The 19,074-nt window shown below is 55.9% G+C and overlaps 1 protein-coding gene across 1 annotated transcript in view; it reads left to right on the top strand.

Annotated features, from left to right (window-relative positions):
* COL13A1 (collagen type XIII alpha 1 chain) overlaps positions 1–19,074 on the top strand; it is a 198,377-nt gene that overhangs the window by 115,743 nt on the left and 63,560 nt on the right. The window contains exons 28-39 of the mRNA XM_028109525.2: positions 598–651; positions 1,702–1,746; positions 2,124–2,276; positions 2,896–2,994; positions 4,326–4,370; positions 6,640–6,681; positions 7,571–7,597; positions 8,518–8,598; positions 11,898–11,933; positions 14,677–14,730; positions 15,855–15,908; positions 16,852–16,887. Coding sequence (XP_027965326.1) covers positions 598–651; positions 1,702–1,746; positions 2,124–2,276; positions 2,896–2,994; positions 4,326–4,370; positions 6,640–6,681; positions 7,571–7,597; positions 8,518–8,598; positions 11,898–11,933; positions 14,677–14,730; positions 15,855–15,908; positions 16,852–16,887 — 726 coding nt within the window. The remainder of the gene's footprint in view (positions 1–597; positions 652–1,701; positions 1,747–2,123; positions 2,277–2,895; positions 2,995–4,325; positions 4,371–6,639; positions 6,682–7,570; positions 7,598–8,517; positions 8,599–11,897; positions 11,934–14,676; positions 14,731–15,854; positions 15,909–16,851; positions 16,888–19,074) is intronic.

The following is a 19,074-nucleotide window of genomic DNA, read 5'->3' as shown; positions in this document are numbered from 1 at the left end:
ACCCACCCTCAGCCCCCGGACACCACTGATCTGCTTTCTGTCGTGGTGGATTCGATCTGTCTTTTCTGGAGTATCATCTGAGTGGAATTGTGCAGCCTAGCCATCTGTGTCTGGCTTCTTTAGCTCAGCAAAGACTGTCTGGGTTGCATCCATGACATGGCAGGCCCCCGGGCTTGCTTCATTTTTCACTGCTGGGTAATATTCCGTTGGATGGGTCTCACACACCTGCACTTATTGATGGATATTTGCATTGTTTCCTGGAGACATTTTGAAGTCCCTATTGGGGGAGGTGAAATTTATCTTCTTGGAGCCCAGGGGTTGCTCGGAGGGAGGACGAGGGAGAGCCTGGTAGGCGTGGCTCCAGGATCCCCCCCCAACCCCAACCCCAACACGAACCCAGACACACTCAGTGCTTACCCACTTTACATTGTAGAGTCCCCGTGCTATTTCGTTTACAAAAAAATGTTCCTGCCACTGATGAGATGTTTGAAAATGATTGATCCCCATAAACTAGCCTCCACATACACCGCCCCCTGGCAACAGGCCACCCCTCCTTGGGTGGAAAGTTCTTCCACAGGTCTTTCTTTTATTTCCTAGGGGCCCCCTGGTCTTCCCGGACAAATAGGCCCACCCGGAGCCCCAGGCCAGAAGGTAACACTTGTCCTGACAAGGGAGAGGCAGACCCCACAGAGGCACTGCCTGTGTCCCCGAGTGCGGGAGCCAGCGGGGGACCCTCCCATCTTCCCTGCAGAGCCACCACTGCAGCCTGGCCTCTGACTCTTCCCACTGCTCCCGAGCCCCCCAGGCCCTGTCTTGCCCCCATCACAGCCACCCCCACTCCTGCCCCCTCAGTCTGCCATTCTTCCCCCGCTGTCTGACTTGGGCTCCCGTAATTCACAGGCTTCTCTCCTCTGGTAGAGCTTGGATCTAGACAAGCCACTGCTCCAGGCAGAACCACAAGGGGACCCTGACCCCCCCACCAGGGAACATGGCACTTGAGCTCCTCCCCGATCTCCCCCTCTCCTTTGCTCCCTGCTTTTGTTCCCCTTTAGACTCTGCCCCACCCCTGTGATTTTCTCAGAAGGCCCTGCATGTTTGCACCTCTGTCCTCTGCTCCTGAGGGCCCCTGCCCTGAAGTTCTTTCCCCTCTTCCCTACCTTTCCAAGTCCTCATATTTCAAGCCCAACTCCAAGGCCACCTCCTCCTTGAAGCCTCCCCTGATCTACCAGGCAGAATTCACTGCCCCTTCCTCTCTGCTCCTCTCATAGCGTCATTTTGCCTTGGTGATGTGGCTCGTTCTTTACTGGCCTCAAAGACAGAGGCCAGGCCTCTTTTATCTCCCTCCCTGACCTAAAGAAAAGGATTGGGTTGATGTGAAGATGCAGGGAGCTCCCTGTGGGGCAGGCTGGGCTGGGCTGGGGAGGGGGACTGGGAGGCGACACCCCTCCCAGGGGGTACCCGGGGTGCTCAGAGGCAGCGTGCGGGACTGTGGCTAACATGTGGACTGTGGAGCCAGGATCTAGCTGTCCGCTGCGCACGCCCCAGGCCTCATGCGCACAGCTCTGCCCTGGGGTCCTCACCTTGAAATGGGGGCAGTGCAAGTACAGAGCTCCGGGGTGACCCTGGCACAGACGCAGTGTGCCGTAAATGACAGTGCCTCTTCTCTGCTCTGACACTGACCTTCCCTTGTTCTGGCCACAGGGGGAGATTGGACTTCCGGGCCCTCCAGGACACGACGGGGAAAAGGTAAGAACAGACACTCCCGGACGAGTGTCCGAAGACGGACCTTGACCTGGGCTGATGGGGGATGGTGGGGGGTGGGAGCCGAAGGCTCTGGAAGAGGCCCAGATGTGAGCCTTGTGGGGAAGGGAGTGGGGGCACGTGGGGGCCAATCCTGCAGGAGCCTGAGCCCCACATGCTGGCCCCAGAGGAGCCGGGAAGACCCAGTTGGGATGGGCTGGGGCTGGTCCTGAGGTTTCTCCGATTCCAAGGGAGGTGGACAGGCTCTTGCCTGGGCCAGTCAAGCACAGAAGAGCCATGTCCCTTGGACTTCCCATTCTTTCGTGCTCTCTCCCCCCCCCCCCATCAGTGTATATAATAAGTGTTGCTAATATCTTCTAAAGGGACCTCGAGGCAAGCCAGGAGACATGGGCCCTCCCGGTCCCCAAGGCCCCCCAGGAAAGTTTGGACCTACAGGAATGAAGGGAGAACACGGACACCCAGGGAGCCCAGGAGAGAAGGGGGAGAAAGGGGAGACAGGACAGGCAGGCCCCCCGGTGAGTGCCAGGGCCGGCCGGGACCCTCTCCTGGGAACGCATGTCTGCCTGCACAGGTGCACCACCCCCAGCATGGCTTCTGTAGGGTGCCTCCTGCAGCCTGGGCTGGAAACCTGGGGTCGGGAGCTGGGGGCTGGGGACTCCCCTGGGTTTCCTTCAAGTCCCTGGCTTTAGGAAGGCCAGTTGCCCCCCCCCCCCCGCAAAGAGAAGGGGCCTATTCTGTCATCTCCTGTGTCTTTGGGAAAGTCCCTGAGGCTTGCAGGACCTCTGTTTTCTCATCTCTAAAATGGGGCTAATCATGCCCTCCCTGGATACTTCACTGGGTTGTTGGGAAGGTGATGAGGTCATGGGTGTAATCCTGCCTCTTTGGCAAGCATGCAGAAGGCCGACCCCCAGGGGAGGCTGCCTGTGCTGAGAAAGCACCTTGCCTAGTCCGCCGAGGCTGCTGACTTGACCCGGGAGTCTTCCGTGGGCTTCAGTGGTTTTCTTCTGTGAAATGGGCACCATCCTGGACCCCTGCCCTTGAAGGAAGGGAGTCACATGTGCATGCCACAGTTGGTCACAGATGCTCAACCGATGCCCTCGCTCTTGACTAACAGAGATCTTTGTCGATCTGTAGGGTCTAGACGGCCCAACTGGGGAGAAAGGAGAACCAGGTGGCCAAGGGAGACCCGGAGCAACAGGATTGCCTGGCCCTATCGGGCTCCCGGGATTTACAGTAAGGCGAGAGGGTGGGGTATCGAGGTTGTCAGCAGGCCACTGTGGATGAGGGCATGGGAGCAAGGGTGCCCCTCACAGTGGTCACCAGCCTAGCGGATGCCTGGCCCTGCAACGAGGCTGCACTAACCCTCTGCCTGCTTGGCCTTTTCCGGGGGGAGGAGGGGGCCGGCGGGTCCTCTTGATGAACAGCTACTCCGTGCGGACCACTGGAGTGTGAACACTAGTTCCCACTTCTCAGGTCACAGCGTGGTGGCCTCTGCCTTCAGGCACTAGCCTGGCTCGAAAGTGCTAGAGTCTTAGACTCAGCATTCTCCTCTTAGAAGTATAAAAAACCTCAGAGGTCAAACAGTCCCACCTGTGACTCGGTGCAGGCGTCCCTCGGGAGCCACTCCCCGGGGCTACCCGACTCAGCTGGGACAGGCAGGCAGCCCCCGGCCTCCTGACGTGTCCCCTCCACCGCGGAGCAGCTCCAGGGCTGGAGGGACTGCTCCTGGATGTGGTGCGGAAGCTTCCTCATCAACCTCCCACCCCTGGCCCTCTCCCTGTACCTAGAGCCAGAGTCATTTCTGCAGCTGCGTAATGAATCACACATTCGGCGGCTGAAAACAACGCACACTTTGATCTGTGTCTGTGGGTCAGGAGTCCAGGCTCGCCTCCACCGGGTCCTCTGCCCGGGGGGGCGGCTCACGAGGCTGTGGTCAAGCCACTGGTCTACATGCTCATCCTCTTCCAGGCTCGCCGCTGTCGGCGAAGTCAGTGCCTTAGCTCCTAGGGGCTGCCCGTGGTTCCCGGCCACAGGCTCTTGCCCACAGCAGGCAGTTCACATTAGAGCAGCTTGCTTGTTCAAAGCCACGGCCAGCCGGAGTCTCTCTGAGTGCCTGCAGCCAACACAGGGCTGTTTGTGTGTGTGTGTGTGTGCATGTGTGTGCGTGTGCGTGTGTGTGTGTGTGTGTGTGATAACCTGAACGTAGGCATGTTATAATTTGTAACATGAGCCTGTAACATAATCACAGGAGTGACATCCCATCACCTCGGCCATAAGCCATATTCTATTGGTTAGAAACAGGTCACAGGTCACCGCAGGGTCCACACACGATATCAGCCCCTCCTCCCACGTACTGGGACCTCAGATCCCCAAAGACTGTAATCTCGGGCCCCCTGCCCAGTCTTCATACTGCAGGCTGACTGTCCCCTCAGCCTCCGAGGTGGTCCTTGACAATACCTCGGCCTTGTCTAGCCCCAGTGTGGTTTGTCACAGAGGTGAGGGTGTCCCTGTGCCCGGCCCTCCGAGTGTCGGCACCCATAGCATATGGTGTTTTGTGCCCACAGGGAGAGAAAGGAGAGCCCGGGGAGAAGGGGGAGCCAGGAGTGGAGGTAGGTTGTGCGGCTTGGCCTTCTGTGTCATGGGGGGTATTTGACAGGGACCTCATCAGCCCACGGTCCTTCCAGGACGCCCAGCATTTCCATGCTCTAGAAGGAAAGGCAAAGCTGCCTGACATGGGGAGCGAGCAAGAAGCTCAACAGTCACTGAGCACAGTAGCCCAGCCTCGGAGCCCCAGGGCACGATCCCCCGACTGGTGTTCACAGAGCACCCGCCAGGTTTCCTTCCCGGTGCTAGAGTCTGGAGGTAGGAAAAGAAACAGAACCTCCTCTGTGCAGTGAACGGTCCCCAGCAGCAAACACTAGAATGGTGAGCCGCTCGAGGAGTTGGATGAGCATCCTAGAAGATGGGTCCTTTGAGCAGGATCTTGAAGACTGTGTAGGAGTTTGCCTAGAAGCTCGAGAAGTAAACTTCCCAGAGAGACGCATTCTACTCTGAGAGGTGTGGTGGTGAAGGGAAGAGGAGAGAACAGTGGGGAGAGAGAAGTCCTGGGGTGGAAGCCAGGTTCCCCTAAGATGAGAATCAGGCATATTTGGGGCATATCAGGGAAAGAGCCCAGAAAGCAACAGAGTTCAGCAGCACGTGAGGGAGAGGATGCTTGGCAGGAGGGCCTGTGCCACACAGAGCCAGGGGAGGGACCATCAAGGCTTCGCAGCCCCCAGAGAGGTCCCTGGACCCCTGTCACCTTCAGTGTCACCAGGGCCCGTCCACAGTCAGGGAAGCGAACTTGATGAGATGGAATGTTCCTGAGTTAGAGACGGATGGCCTCCTGATAAAATGCTCCAAGATTCAGGAAAAGCACTACACACACAGAAATGTTCCTTCCAGAAGGAAGTAAAAATTGGAAACAAGCTACATTTCTAACAAGAAGGAAATGATTCAATAACTTATGGTAATAACATTAATGGTATAATAGTCCCCATGTTTGGGAGCGTTCCTTGTGCCAAGCCCTGCTCCGGGCCCTAGCCGGGGAGTAACTCATTTCGTGCCGCTCAGTCGAGACATGGAAAGGAGGCTTGTGGGGAACATGCAAAAAAAAAAAAAAAATAGAAAAACAGGTTTTGGGTTAAATGCAAAACAGCAGAGAATCAAATTATATATAAAAAAATCATCATTAAGCATGGACATATATTCATGTACATTTTATGCATCAAAAAAAGAGTGGAAGGAAGTAAAGCAGAGTATTAGGAGTACTCACATACTTATTCTTTCCATTCTTTCAATTCCCTTTAATTTACAAAATATTTTAATGGGTCTGTTATTACTTTAAATTTTTTTTATTTTCAAGATTATCGTACAGTAAAATTGACTTTTGGGGGGGAGTGTGTATAGGCCTGTGAATTTTATTTAATACGTTCATAGGTCTTTGTAGCTACCACCACAATCAGGATGCACGAATCACTTATTTATAATAGAGAAAGAAAGCAGTGAACTTTTTAAGAAAAGAATCTGGAGTTTCCAGAGATTGAGCTGAGAAGTCCATGGATCCGAGACACATGAGAGGGACCCGGTCTGCCCAAGTTCAGGGTCTCCTCTTTGGTGGCCTGACAGAGGGGTCACCACTCTGGCCACACTCTGTGGGATTCGAACCCTGGGAAGGCAAGAAGAGCCCCAAAGTTGAGATGGGGTGACCAGCTCAGAAAGAAGCAGGCAGGCCTCCCTCCTGCCTCCCTCCTGCCTTTAATTAAAGGGAAGCAGAGACCAGCAGTCTCTGTTACAAGCCCGAGGGGACTTGAGGGATATTTTCAAAAGCTGCTCAGCCTCCCCCCATTCCATATAACCAATCTCTGCTCCTGTAAGCCAAAGGTCTCAAGTTCAAATACCAGGCACACAACAAATGAATGCAAAGTTCCAGGTCACAGACAATAGGGAGTGGTGGGGACTGGGGTAACCTGAAGATTTCATGCCCCACCTGGAGGGGAAAGCTTTTATTCAGTTCCAGGCAATTATGGCCATGCATGAACAAGGGCCTACTGCTGCCAGGTTTTTCTTTACTCTTTCTTTCTATTTTTTTTTTTTCCCAAGAAAATCTGGAAGGCTAGACGTTTTGACAGCATTTCCTGGCAATGTGTTTTTGTTTTTGTTTTTTTTTCAACATGAGTTTCTGCCCTGTTCTCAGCCTTCTTTGGGGAGACCACAGGCTGGGCAGCTCTGTCCTCCTCTGGCTTTGCCGTCCCCAGCTGGACTGTGGGCCATGTCAGAAGGGGAGGCCACTTGGGAGTGTAACAGGGGGTGGGCTAACCATCTCCCTTTGGATTCTAGGTTCCTGGGCCTCCAGGGCCAGAGGGGCCCCCCGGACCTCCGGTAAGTGGGGAGGGCTCGTCAGCATTTCAGCCCACTGTGATTGGGTCCCTACCATCCCCTCCCAGCAGTTGCTGTCACCTCTTCCTCCCAGGGTGGGATTTTCTCATCCACGAGCCCCTCCCTACTCCCTTGCCCTCCCATGTTAAACCGGCACCATGTCAATGACACCCAAGGAGACTGTGCCGTGCCGGCTGTCCTGGAAACAGTTGACTGGCATGGCAGCCGCGGGGCCTGGTCCCACCACCCCACAGGAGTCCCTCTGCCACTAAGCTCTGCCCTTTGCTATCAGACGCCTGCTCTCCCCCTTCCTGCTTCCGGCTAACCAGCAGCAAAAACATCTGGATTAAGATGGAAAGTGATGTAAAACCAGCCCCACTGGATTGGCCTTTCCCGGTGACAGGTGAAAAGATGGGGCTTTTATAGGGCCCCTAAGCATCCTAAACCAATAGAGGCTGGTCCTTCCTCTGCGGTGTTCCCAGGCCCCACGGCCCTGCGTCACCCATTGTCATTGGCAGAAGTAGTAGTAAGAACGATGGCAGCCAGCATTTACCGAGACTTCTTACGTGCCCGACACTGCTCCAAGCACTTCGCATCCATAAATCTAATCAACCTTTGCTGTGTTCCTTCTGCATCTTCCCTTCATGAGGCTCTAGGTCAGCTGTGGGGGGGGGGGGGGTCACAGAGAGACACAGTCAGTCCCTGGCTGGGGAGGCCTGGCTCAGACTCCACCCCAGGGAGCCCCAAGCACAAACCCCCTTAGCACCCCCTCCACTTCCCCTGAGCAGGGACCCCAGGCCCTTGCTCTTTTGTGGTCCAACTTGCAGACAAGGTGTTTTTGACTTACCTAGAAATGCATTTCTGATGGGCCTCGTTTTGATTCCAAACACAGGGGCTCCAAGGTGTTCCTGGACCAAAGGTAAGAAGAGGTCACGTGACGGGTGCTGGGGTGGGGAAGGGGCGGTGTCAGAGAGGGCCGAAAAGAAGGAAAGTCCTTTGGAGACGGGTGGCCCAGCCGGTCCCTTCCCTAAATGGAATCGTGTTGACACTGGCCAGTGGCTACAACCGGGAGAGAACGAAGTCCTTTTAACATCCATCATTGACACTGGGCGGGCTTCCGATTTAGAATTTTCCCATCCATTAATCCACCCTATGAGTAATGGGTTGGATTCTTAGCAAAGGATGAAATCCTTTTCCAAGTAACCTGCCCCAGACCTTTCACTCACCCTGAAGTAGAGGTGGAGACAGGGAGGGGTGTAGTGTGGGCCCCCTCCCTGGGTCCAAGCCCACTGGTCTCTGGCCAGGGTGGGGGGGTCTCCCAATCTCCCCCTTCAAAAGCATTTCAACTGGATAAGAGGCCCTTGGGACTGATGGCATATTGTCCCGTGCCCCCCCCCCAGTATTCCTCAGGAGACTGTTGGGCAATTTTTCGTCCCAATTAGTTGGGGAGCCTCAGAGCTCCCATGCTGGCATTCTAGGCACCTGCCAGCCAATCTCTCCTGGGCCCCAGTCTTCCTGCTCTGCAAACGGTCACTTCTGCCCAAGCCTGATCTGGAACTGCCCTGTGGGTCTGTCTCTGCTCCACCCATCCCCTTTTCCTTTGGGGACCTCACAATTACCGCAGGGATACCGAGGAGTCTAACGGAGGTAGAACCAGGCTAGGAATTCAAGGATTCCTAGAGCCTCCATCCGTGGGCCAGCCACCTCTGTCCCCTCCTTCCTCCATCCTCTACCTGCCCCCATCTCCCCAACCCACCCCTGTCTCCAGGACCCCAGAATGCAAGAACGAGTTGTCTGAGACATACCCTTGTGTGATCTCCCCCCCTCCCTTTCCTTCAGGGGGAAGCAGGACTAGATGGAGCAAAGGGAGAGACGGGTGTCCAGGGAGAGAAAGGAGATCGAGGGCCGCTGGGATTACCCGTAAGTATCTCAGAGCCAGCAAGCCTGTGAGGAGCCTAGCTGGGTGGTCCTGAGGAGGCTGGGGTGGCGTGCCGGACCCCGGGAGAAGGCTGCTGCAAAACTGGGGGTTCGAAAGTTCTGAGCATTCCAGAACACTCCGTGTGGTTTTGCTTTCCTGCCTGGGCAAGACTGTAGACTCTAACTCCCTTCCCGAGGGCTTCCTCTGGGCCAGGTCCCGACCTGGGTGTCGGAGAGAATGCAGAACTAAATAAGACAGGGCCCCCCACCCAAGGAGCCCCCAGCTGGAGAGCCTCAAGTGGCCTGAAGAACAGCCTCAGGCCCTACATGTGCCTGATTCGGAGGCAATAAAAATCTGCCCTTAATGGGAGCCAAGCTTGGAGGACCTGGGAGCAACAAGACGGTGAAATGTTCTCCAGCTCCCTCCTATTTCCCTATCTTCAGCACCCACTACAGCAGAAAAGCTTGCACAAAGGCAGATTCTCTGGTCCCAGCAGGCTAAGGCCACTCAGATCTCTCATCTCAGCCTGTCCTGAGATCAGACCCCAGGTTGGGGCGAGGTGCTGCTCGGGAGGCATCTACATTTCCAGATGTGGGGGCCTAGCCTGGGTGAATCTTTTTCCCCAAGCCCCAGTGGGCTCCTGGCCCCATCAATGCCTCCCCTCTGTCCAGGTGCATGCCCTCTACCACCCACCCTGGAGCCCTGGGCTTCCTCCTCCCTCACCCCCCAGTGGGGCTGGCACTCTTTGTGGCTTGGTTTTCGAAAGCTGGAATGGACGTCACAGGTCCGTCTACTCATCTTACTGATGGGCCCAGAGAAGAGGGAGTCACTTGAGGTCACATATGAAGTCAGTGGTTAGGCCATGCCAGAGGCCGCTCCTTTGCTGAGGCCATCGCCTTGCAAAGGGGCTCTTTCCAGCCACTGGGGCTTCCTCTGTCCTGGGCGCGAGGCCAGTTCCCACCCTGGGAAGCCATAAAGAGCAGGAGAACAAAGAGAAGCCCAATTACCCCAGCTGGGCAGAGCTTGAAGGTCTGGTTAATATAATCACAGCAACCAAACAGCAAGAGCAAAAGGTATGATCACTCCCTCATTAGTGCATCAGACGGAGGACATGTAAGGAGCTGATGTGCCTGACAGACTATAGGGAACTGATGACTTTAACAGGCATCTTCCCATGTCTTGAGCTGTGTCCAGAATGTTTAAGTACTCCTCACAAGAAAAGAGCCTTCCTGCCCCCACTCAACCACAAATCTCCCCTTGTCCACCTTCAGGGCCCCAAGGCCCTAGTGAATACTGGAGAATTTAGTCCGGGGTCGAAATGCAAATGGTGCAGAGACCAAACAGGTTGTATAAACAAAGAAAGTGCCAGAGGAAAGACAAAAGTGCCCGGTCCTATCTCTAAGTTGTCAACTTTCAGTAGAGACATGGGTACAGAGAAATACTTTTGCTAGCTTAAGAAAACAACACAGCATCTCCACAAATGGCAACCAACGGGGACTTCAGAGAGGCAAGAGGGAGCGGTGGGGACTGGGGCACGCTGGAGGCCACGCATCCCTTCTTAAGGAGAGCAGTCCCTCCTCCGTTCAGCTAACTGTCGTCACGGGGGAATGAGGGCGCAGTACTTCCAGATGGTCTCATTTTTCCAAGGAAGCTGGACATCTGGCATTTTATGTGAAATCTCCCCATTTTCTAACATTAAATCAAAATTACTTGCAACTCCGCAGACCATGCCAAATATGTCAGTGGCCTGCACATGGCCTGAAAACTACCAGTCCGTGCCCCCTGCTCCAGGTGTCTCAAGATAAGTCGGTATTGATACTGCGTAGACAAAGTTTGTGGATATTTAGTTGAAGTTCGGATTTTCAGCTTCACCTCCATAGTTTATGCCATAGAGTAGCAGCCTGTTTTTCCAGAACATCCTATGGAATTCTTCCTGTTGGCCCTACGGAAGTGATTCTCAGTGCTGGCTGCACACTGGAGTTGCCTGGAGCTTTTCAAACAAGTCATTACCCTGGGCTCACTCTTGGAGACTCTGGTTGAATTGAGGTGGGGGAGGGCCCAAGCATCTCTATTATTTTACGCTCCCCCTCTCCCCTCAGGAAATGCTGATGATGCCGTGGGGTGGAGAACCTCAGCTCTCTAGGCCATGAGTTAGGATCATCCCCTAAGTGTGTGATCCTAAATCTGAGAAGGGAGACCCTGGAGGCTCCTACTACCCAACACCTTTTTCCCTGTCCTCCCTTGCCTGGGGGCATTCCCCCACCTTTAAAATCCTGAAGCCTAGGCTCATTTCTGAGGCTCAGCTGGTAGCCGTTTTTAAGAACTCAGTCCTTACTGGGCTAGAGTGTCCCCACTGCCTTCTCTCTGGTTTGTCACATTGCGATCATTAGACAAATTTCCCTCTGGGTCTCCTAGGTGTGTCCTGGGGGCAGCTTCCCAGCCCAGCTTTGGAGGCAGAGCACCTGCTTGCACCTCATATATCACCGGATGCTACAGAGCAAGTGGGTCTTAGCATCCCACCCGCCGGCCAGTTTACTCCAGGGCATAGGTGGCCTTAGACCTCTGTCCCAGTCAGCTGCCCCCAAAGCCTCTTTCTCTAAAAGGGCCCCTGTCTGGGAGAACAGGAACGGATTGCGTTTGTGCTGAGCTTTGCAAACCACGCAGTGCCAGAGAAAGGTCAGGCATCGGGAGGACCAACATCCGAGGGCCTTCCCCTCTGCCACCCCCAGAGCAGAAGCAGGCCAGCTTCTACCCACGTTCCCAAGCCAGGTGCTATAACTCAGTACTGATTTCCTCAGGGTTCCCCAGCCTGGCCGTCTCCACAGCCGTGCAAAAAAAAGGCTGGGAAGACAACCCACCCTTCACATAGGCTTGTCCCTCTGTAGGGAGACCCGTCCTGGGAAGGATGCCCTCCCTCTGGTTCCAGACACCTTTCCATGAATTCTCTTTCTGCACCCCTTTCCCCAGAGCGCTGCAACCCCTTGGCAGAGGGATTTCTGGGAGGCGCTACCAGGAGAGAGGGGGGCAGGGGGCACAGGATGAGAAGGGCCGTCTGCACTGCTCCCTACCGGCCTCTGTTCGGCAGCCGGCCACACTGCCCCTCGGTGTCCGTTTTTGTTGGTTTCCGTGTGAATACCATCCCCTGTCCTCCCAAGCTTATTTCTCCCGTTTTGTTTGATGACCAGCATTTGTGTCTGTCCGGAGTCACTGCTTCACTCACCTCTTCCCTCCCCCGGTCCCTTTTTCTCCCTCCCGTTCCTCCCCTCCCCTTCTTTCGGTCAAACATGTTCCCTTCATCCAGGGAGCTTCAGGTTTGGACGGCAGGCCTGGGCCACCGGTGAGTGTCACTTCTCCGTTACCCCTCAGCCCGCCCCACCCCACCCCCGGCCTGTGACCCCTCTCATCTGTCCCTGTCCCGCTGTGGCCTCGTTTTCCCAGTGAGTTCTGCCTTCTCCCATCACCAACACCAGAAATGTACCACCTGTGCCCAGTTCAGAAATGCTTCTTCAGGCCTCTTGACCAAAGATGGGTGGACTTCCTCTGCATTCCCCTGGCCATCGTATGGATCCAGGGTCCTCAAATCTGGGTCTCCTGACCGCTGGACATGGGGTGGAGGGCTGAGTGAGGCCTGGGAGCCCAGCCCCAGGGGCGGGGACCACGACTCGTGCCCACCAAGCACAACAGTGTCTGTATGTGCCCGTCATGCTGTGTTGTCTTCGTGCTGTGAGCTCTGTCCATCTCCTGTCTGCCCACAAGGGCTTCCTAGTCCTGTGCAGCCCCCTCTGGTATGTACTGGGGTGAGGCCGGGTGTAGCATCTAGGATCATATGGGACAGTCCCAGCTCAGGGATCTGCGGGCCCGTGACCCTGCTTCCTGTGGTGCCCTGGCCACCCCGCAACTCAGCAAGGGGTTTATGCAGAGCAAAGGAGGAACACTTGGGTCCCCTCTTTCTCCGTTCTTTCTGATTCCAGAAAACAGGCATCACCTACTCATGACTAGAAAGCACCTGGCCCTTCTTCCGGTGACAAACAACTGAAGCATCAGGAAAAGAGTCTCTCCTCTCCTGTCCACCTTCCAGGCCCCTCCCAGGGCGCCCCGTGAGGTCTTTAGGGAAGTGGCATTCCCACTGAAGCCTGGCACCTTCCCAGGGTCTAGGGATCACTGACCGTCCAGGGCCTGCGGCTGGACTTCCCTGCCCACGAGCCATAACCAGAGCTGTGTGTGCTCAGCCCCTACCAGCCAGGGAGTCCCAGCTCGGCCCTTGTGGGACAGTTTTGAGGCCTGGCAGACAAGGTTCTAATGAGCTGGCTGGGATGACACTCGGGGGGAAGATGAATTTGGAGGGTTTCATTTATGGAGGGGAGGACAGGCCTGGAGGCGGAGAGGATCCACAACTGATGCCAACGGGAGCCTAGAGCTTTGAGAGGGGGAGGACCAAGCGCAGCCCCACTCAGAGCCTCATCCTATGGCATGTGCCCTCAGAAAGCAGAGGAGGTGACGGGCCTCGCCCGAGGCCACATCCTTTCCAGAGCCCCTCCCCACCACGCGTTTGTGGAGGCGACACTGTAGACTCCCCCATTCAGAGACTAGACCTCTTTTCTGGGCTGTGCTCCCTACCCCAGCCCCCGAGTCCGCCCCTTTGCCCCCTCCTCACACCTAGCGTGCCTTCCCCAGGTGGCCGGTCAGGGCTGGGGGATGATCTGTGGCTGGAATCCGAGAATCCAAAACTGTCCTCCATTCTTGCCGGACAGAGGGGAGCCGGGCAAAGTCATAGATTCTGTCCCCTTTGGACCTCAGGTTGTATTTTTCTCATTAAATCAACATCACAACCTTAAAGGAAAAGTGTTATGGGAGGAATAACCTGCCCTGCCAATACTAACATTTACCGGTGCCAAATGCGTGACGTGCGTTCATCCATTTCAACCGGGCAGCGGCCTCAAAAGCAAACACTCGTGTCATCACCCCCCTTTTACGGGGGGGCGGGGAACGGACCCTCAGAGAGCCAAGAAGCTTCTCCAATATCTCAGCGTTGATAGGCCTTCGAGGCTGGACTTGAAGCCGGCCAGTGACCCTGCAGTGCTGTCCTCAGCCAAGACCCCTGATCAGGCCGCTCTCATTTCTGACACCCCATAGTCTTCCCTCATAGCTGCAGAGGGGGCACGGAGGATGTCTTATGGCTCTTTTTTTTTTTTCTCTTGTAACGTAAATCGGTGTTTCCCCACTTGCTCGAGCCCGGAGCAGCGCCGGGAACTGCCCACTTGCCAGCCCCACATCCTCAGGGCCTCGTCTGAGCAGGAAGCCTAAACACGGAGGCAGTGCAATATAGACCTGAAATATAGACCTCCTTCTAGTCGGGGTGGACATCGGGGACCTGGGGAAGGTGCTTAAGTGTGCCATAGCCAACCCCACCCTGCCTCTAAGCCGAAGGTTCCAGCTGCCCCGACTCCCCCGGAGCCCTGAGTCCAGAGCGGGTGGGACCCCCCTCGCTGCCAGGCCGGTGCCTGCAGACACCGGAAGCGCACCCATCACTCTCCAGTCTGGCCTGCCCCACAGGGCCGGGGCACGGGGACAGAGGCTGAAGGCCAAGGTGGCCCACGGTGGGGCGGGTGGGGTGAACAGTAGCTGAATGACCCACCCCCGCACCTGCCTCTGTGTGTGTGCGTCTGCATCGGTCTCTGTGGCATGAGCCCCCACCCCTGCATGTGGAGCTGCAACAGCAAACAGGTGCCGGCCCCTGCCCCCACCCCGATGGCCTCCCCCCTCCCCCCCAAGCGCTTCAGGGAGCAAATGAAGCAGCAGTTCTCCTACTGTTTTCAGCCTTGGCAAGCTTGGTGGGGAAGCAAAAGGGTTTCCCTCCTCAAATCTGGCTCTGAGGCAGGGGGAGGCCTCTCTGCCCGAGGCCCCCACCCCAAACAGGAAGACGCCCCAGTCCAATGACTGCCCTGAACGAGCCTGGCCCTCGCCAACCCTGAAAATGGGCCTTTGGACCTTGCTCATCTCCAGTGCCGGGCAGGCCTCCCGGGGCTCCCCACCGACATCAGGCCCCTCACCTCTGCTTTCTTTCGCTCCCCCCCCCCCAGGGTACTCCAGGACCAATCGGAGTCCCAGGCCCAGCGGGACCAAAAGGCGAGAGGGTGAGTGCTCAGACTCCAGAGAGCCTGCACACCAGGAGGGGTCCGGCGCCCCTGCCCAGCCGCAGGTCCTCAGTCCCAACCCGTCCCCCCAGCCCAGCAAGCACCTCATCCGTGACCTCGCCCGGTGACCCTCACAATAGCCTGTGGGGGAGCCGGCCGAACTGGGTTGCTCACTTTCTCGCTATGAGTGGACAGACAGACAGCTTCCTGTGCCCAGCTCCCGGTCACCTGGCATCGGTCACAGGCTCCGTCTGGCTGGGCCCCAGGTGCTGCTCCCCAGGGAGCAGACACACCTAAGCCTTGTGATGATTTAGGGAGACAGCATGGAACGGAGTGCCAGGTAGTGTAAGAAAATCCTGGGCAACATCAAGAAGTCAGGAGGCCGGGGGGCGTTAGGCCAGCTCCCACAGTCACTGTCTCCCATGGAGTGGGTGCGTGTGCCGTGCTGCTGGGGGCCTTGGCTCAGGGGAGGAGGAGGGCCGCCCATCCCATCCGGGTCCGCTCTTCCCGGCCAGGCCCCAGGTTCCGCACATTTGGGGCGGGAGATCACCAGAGGGCTGCGGGGGCGCTAGACCCTGTGCGGGGCATCTGTGGACCTTCTGCCACAGGGGAGGCTCCGTCCCCTTCGCTCACTGACCACATGGCTGAGGGTGCAGAGGGTGGGGAGCTTCTGAAGAGGGGCATAGATGTCCCTCCCCGAGATCACAGCCACTTTGGGGACCAGGATGGCTGCTTTCGGGGTGACAGTTGTGGCCTCAAAGAAGAAAGCAAAGCTCTTTTCCTCTCTCCCCCCCCTTCTCTGTCCATGTTCATTTCCTGCTCTTTGTCCCCCCCTGCCCCGGCTTCTGCTTGAGGCCACCTAGTAGCTTCAGGGCACTGTCCAGTCTTTCCGGAGGGCCTTGGGGGATGGGCTCCGCTGGAGAGGGGCGGGGAGGCCTCCAAGCCCCCCCACCCCCGTGGTGGAGTCCACACCGGTCACACCCTCCGCTGAGCCCTTGCTTCATAGAGGGCTCTTTGAAGGGGACCGGAGAGGTTCCCGGGGTTTCCTACAGGAACAGAAAACGGTGGGCGGAAGGTGGTTCCCACATCAGGGGGGGCTCATGGGTTTCTTTCTCCTGTTTCAGGGCAGCAAAGGCGACCTGGGGGTGACGGGACCAACAGGAGCAGCTGGCCTTCCTGTAAGTGTCACGCGACTGGAGCTTTCTCTCCCCCAGCCCTACCCCCCGCAGCAGCCCTGCCGGGGCAGACTACCCAGAGCCTGGAGCAAACATCCAGAACCGAGTGAGAATGCTGATTTCCATGACAGAGGAAGCTGCCAACAGCCCCGTGGTCGTGGAACTTCCCGGCTGGGCACTGCTTGAGGCAAACCTGGGGACACGTGGGCCCTGTTGGGATACCAGGTCCTCGGCCACGTGGACCATCTGATGGGATGCAGGGGGGGGTCTCACAGATGAATGTGCATGGCCGTCGAGGAAGGACAGAAGCAAAGCCAGATCATTATAATGCAAGAAGGAGATGTTCCATGACAGGACTGCCTCCCCCAGTTTTCCTGCTGTGTTGTTGTAAAAGTGGATGGCCTAAGAGAGCCAGGACCACTGTTTCCACCCACTTGAAGGTTGTACATCTGTTCATCAGCTCCATTTGTGGCTGCCCAAGCAAGTTTGCTCCAGCCAACCCCAGCCAGTCTTTGCCTGGTGCTGCTTCCCTAGCTGAAGTCATGGAGGACAGCCTATAATTGAAAAGAGCAGCTTTGGGGTCACTTTTCTGGCAAGAGCCTGGCGGGAGAGCCATGCAAACACCTCTTCTGCCGGGAGAGTGCTCTGCGCACAGACCATGTCCTCAGCACCTGCCGCCCGTCAGCAGGAGGGACAGGCGAGGAACAGGGCCGCAGGCCAGGGCCTCGGCTGCCGAGAGAGAAAACCGGAACCTTATTCTTGGCTTCGCCCATACCTCATTATGTGTCTAGAGGTCAAGTCCCTTTGTCCCTTTCTGTAAAACCGGGATAATTAAGCCTGTCTCTGATGAATTAGGCATCAGACCTTTCTGAGCCTGGAAGGAAGGCCTGGACGGCCCTCCTGTCCTTTCTCATGAACGTGTCTTCATTTCTTTGATTTATTGCAGGGTTTACATGGACCACCCGGAGACAAAGGAAACCGGGTGAGTCTGAGCCCTTGCACTTTGGCTGTGGTTACTAATGTCTTCATGATGTGGTGGAATGATCAATTGGGGATTCCTGACCCAACACTGGCAATACAGTTCTTCCTGGTAAATCATCTGAAATTAAAAGGCTTTGTAGTAAAGAGCTTACTGTAGCGTGCAGGCAGCCTGGGGCCTAATCCTGAAATGGAAGCATGGTTTTTTCCCACCTGGCAATGGAAGACTGAATCCCACAGTGGTCACCAGATTAACATTGCCGTCCAGCCACGGGAGCCATGTGCCCACTCTCTGCAGCGCCCTGCCAATGGACCCCTCGATGGTATTTTTAGACCCACCATTGCCTAGTCATAGCCTTCTGAGATTTCGTTTCGCCAGGCATCCCAGGCCACTGGTGAGAGACAAAAAAATTCTGGCTCCAAGCACAAGCGCACTTCTGTTGTAAGCAGCCAACCCTTTAAAAAATGATCACAGCCATTATTTCTCTTGGAAAGAGCCCGCAGGACCATGCAATGAATCGCATCTTCCGAGGTCCTTTGCTGTCCCTTTGGTTTCTACCATTATCACCAACACAGAGCTGTTGAACATCCACGGGCCCCACAGCCATGTGGTAGGATGCGACACATGCCACGTATCTGACACAGGCCACTTCTGGGCCCAGCAGGGACCATTTAACCGCCTCAGACCCAGAGATGAGTTGTGGGTCCGTTCACAGAAGGTCTCGCCTGCTGCTTCATCACAGTGGTCCCCAGAGTGTGACCCACAGCACGTAGAGGCCCCAGCACATCTTCTAGTGGGTCACGTTGTCCAAGGGTCTCAGGGAGGAGAGAACGAGTGGAAGAACAGAGAGAGAGACAGGCCAGGACCACGACAAAATATACCAAGCTCCCACAGAGCTTTAGAGGCAGAACAGGTGGCTCCCAGATCCCAGGTCCTCCAGCTGATCTTTGAACACTGATAACCGTGTTCATGGATAGAAAGTGCCAGAATCTGTATGCTTATATCCTGCACCAATTCCAGTCTCTTCCATTTAAGATACTTATTGAACTCTTCTCTAGCCCTAAGTTCTCCTTCCTGGCAGCTTGTCGAAAGTAACTCAATTTGCTTCATATATTCTATAAAGAAGAGGAAGCAGGCAGAGTGAGGCTTACCAAACTGTCCATGGAAGACCAAGTCTAGAAACCACTGGAATTATCAGACCTACTTCCGGAAATGTGCTGGCTGGTCAGGCAGGCGGGAAAGCCCACCTTCCTTCCTGTGTCATCAAAGAACTGAGGCCACAAAGGAAAAAGAAAAAAAAAATTGATCATTCCACCTCTTAGCTGGCATACTAATCTCCTTTCTAACTTATTTCTAAAGTGTTCTGGTTGTCTTTAGCATATTCAATTAATATTTTAACTATTTCTTACGACTTTTTCAGTTGGCTTGCGGCAGTGAGCCATTCTAAGGCTGCACAACCAGTGATGATCACGTTCCCCTGGAGGTGGAGGTGGGGCAGGCCGATGCCCGTGTCACAGGTGGAGGGGCAGCGGGTGGCGGGTGGCAGGCGGCGCTGAGGCAAGGCTCTGGGGTTGTTGAATGAGCCAGTGAGGCCCCAGGAATCAGCGGGAGAATATTTCTCCTCCACTTTTCCTCCCTGAGGCCCTACAAACCTTCCCCTGCCCCACCTGTCATTTAGCAATAGGTCACTTAGTAAAGGTCAAGTCCAGAAAACAGGTTGCACGAACTCGCTTTCCGGTAACCTCTAAAGAACAACTGACTAGTTCCAAAGAGCAGGTTTGCAGATCAAGGAACAGCTTGTGTCCTCCATTCGAGAGATCCGACTCTCAGGATGCCAGAATGTCCTGGAAGAGTGCCCCCTGCGCCTCACCTCTTCAAACAGACCTCTTAATACCACTGGCCCTAGCAGACCTCTTGTGGGGAGATGTGAGGGCTTCGTAAGAAAGCCTTCAAAACAAAGGAAGTTCTACGCAGAGTCGGCACTTTGCCATGGCCAGTTCTTTTCCCTGAGGCCTGGAAGCTCAGAACAGTGACGCTTTGGTCAAAGGAAAAGACCAGAGGGGCTTCGATGACATTCTAGTTAGAAGCCTCACCGTTGCTCGTGAAGGCGAAGCTGCAGGTGTTCCGAGCCCCGGCCCCACCAGGCATGAGAAGGTGGCTGCCTCAGGCCGCTCTCGAACTTCGCTGCAC

The sequence above is a fragment of the Eumetopias jubatus genome, unplaced genomic scaffold, assembly GCF_037043125.1.
Source record: "Eumetopias jubatus isolate StellerSeaLion01/CBP00866 unplaced genomic scaffold, mEumJub1_p1.0 scaffold_17, whole genome shotgun sequence".
Lineage (NCBI taxonomy): Eukaryota > Metazoa > Chordata > Mammalia > Carnivora > Otariidae > Eumetopias > Eumetopias jubatus.
Note: the sequence above shows the minus strand (reverse complement) of the source record. Positions and strands in the feature narration are given on the sequence as shown.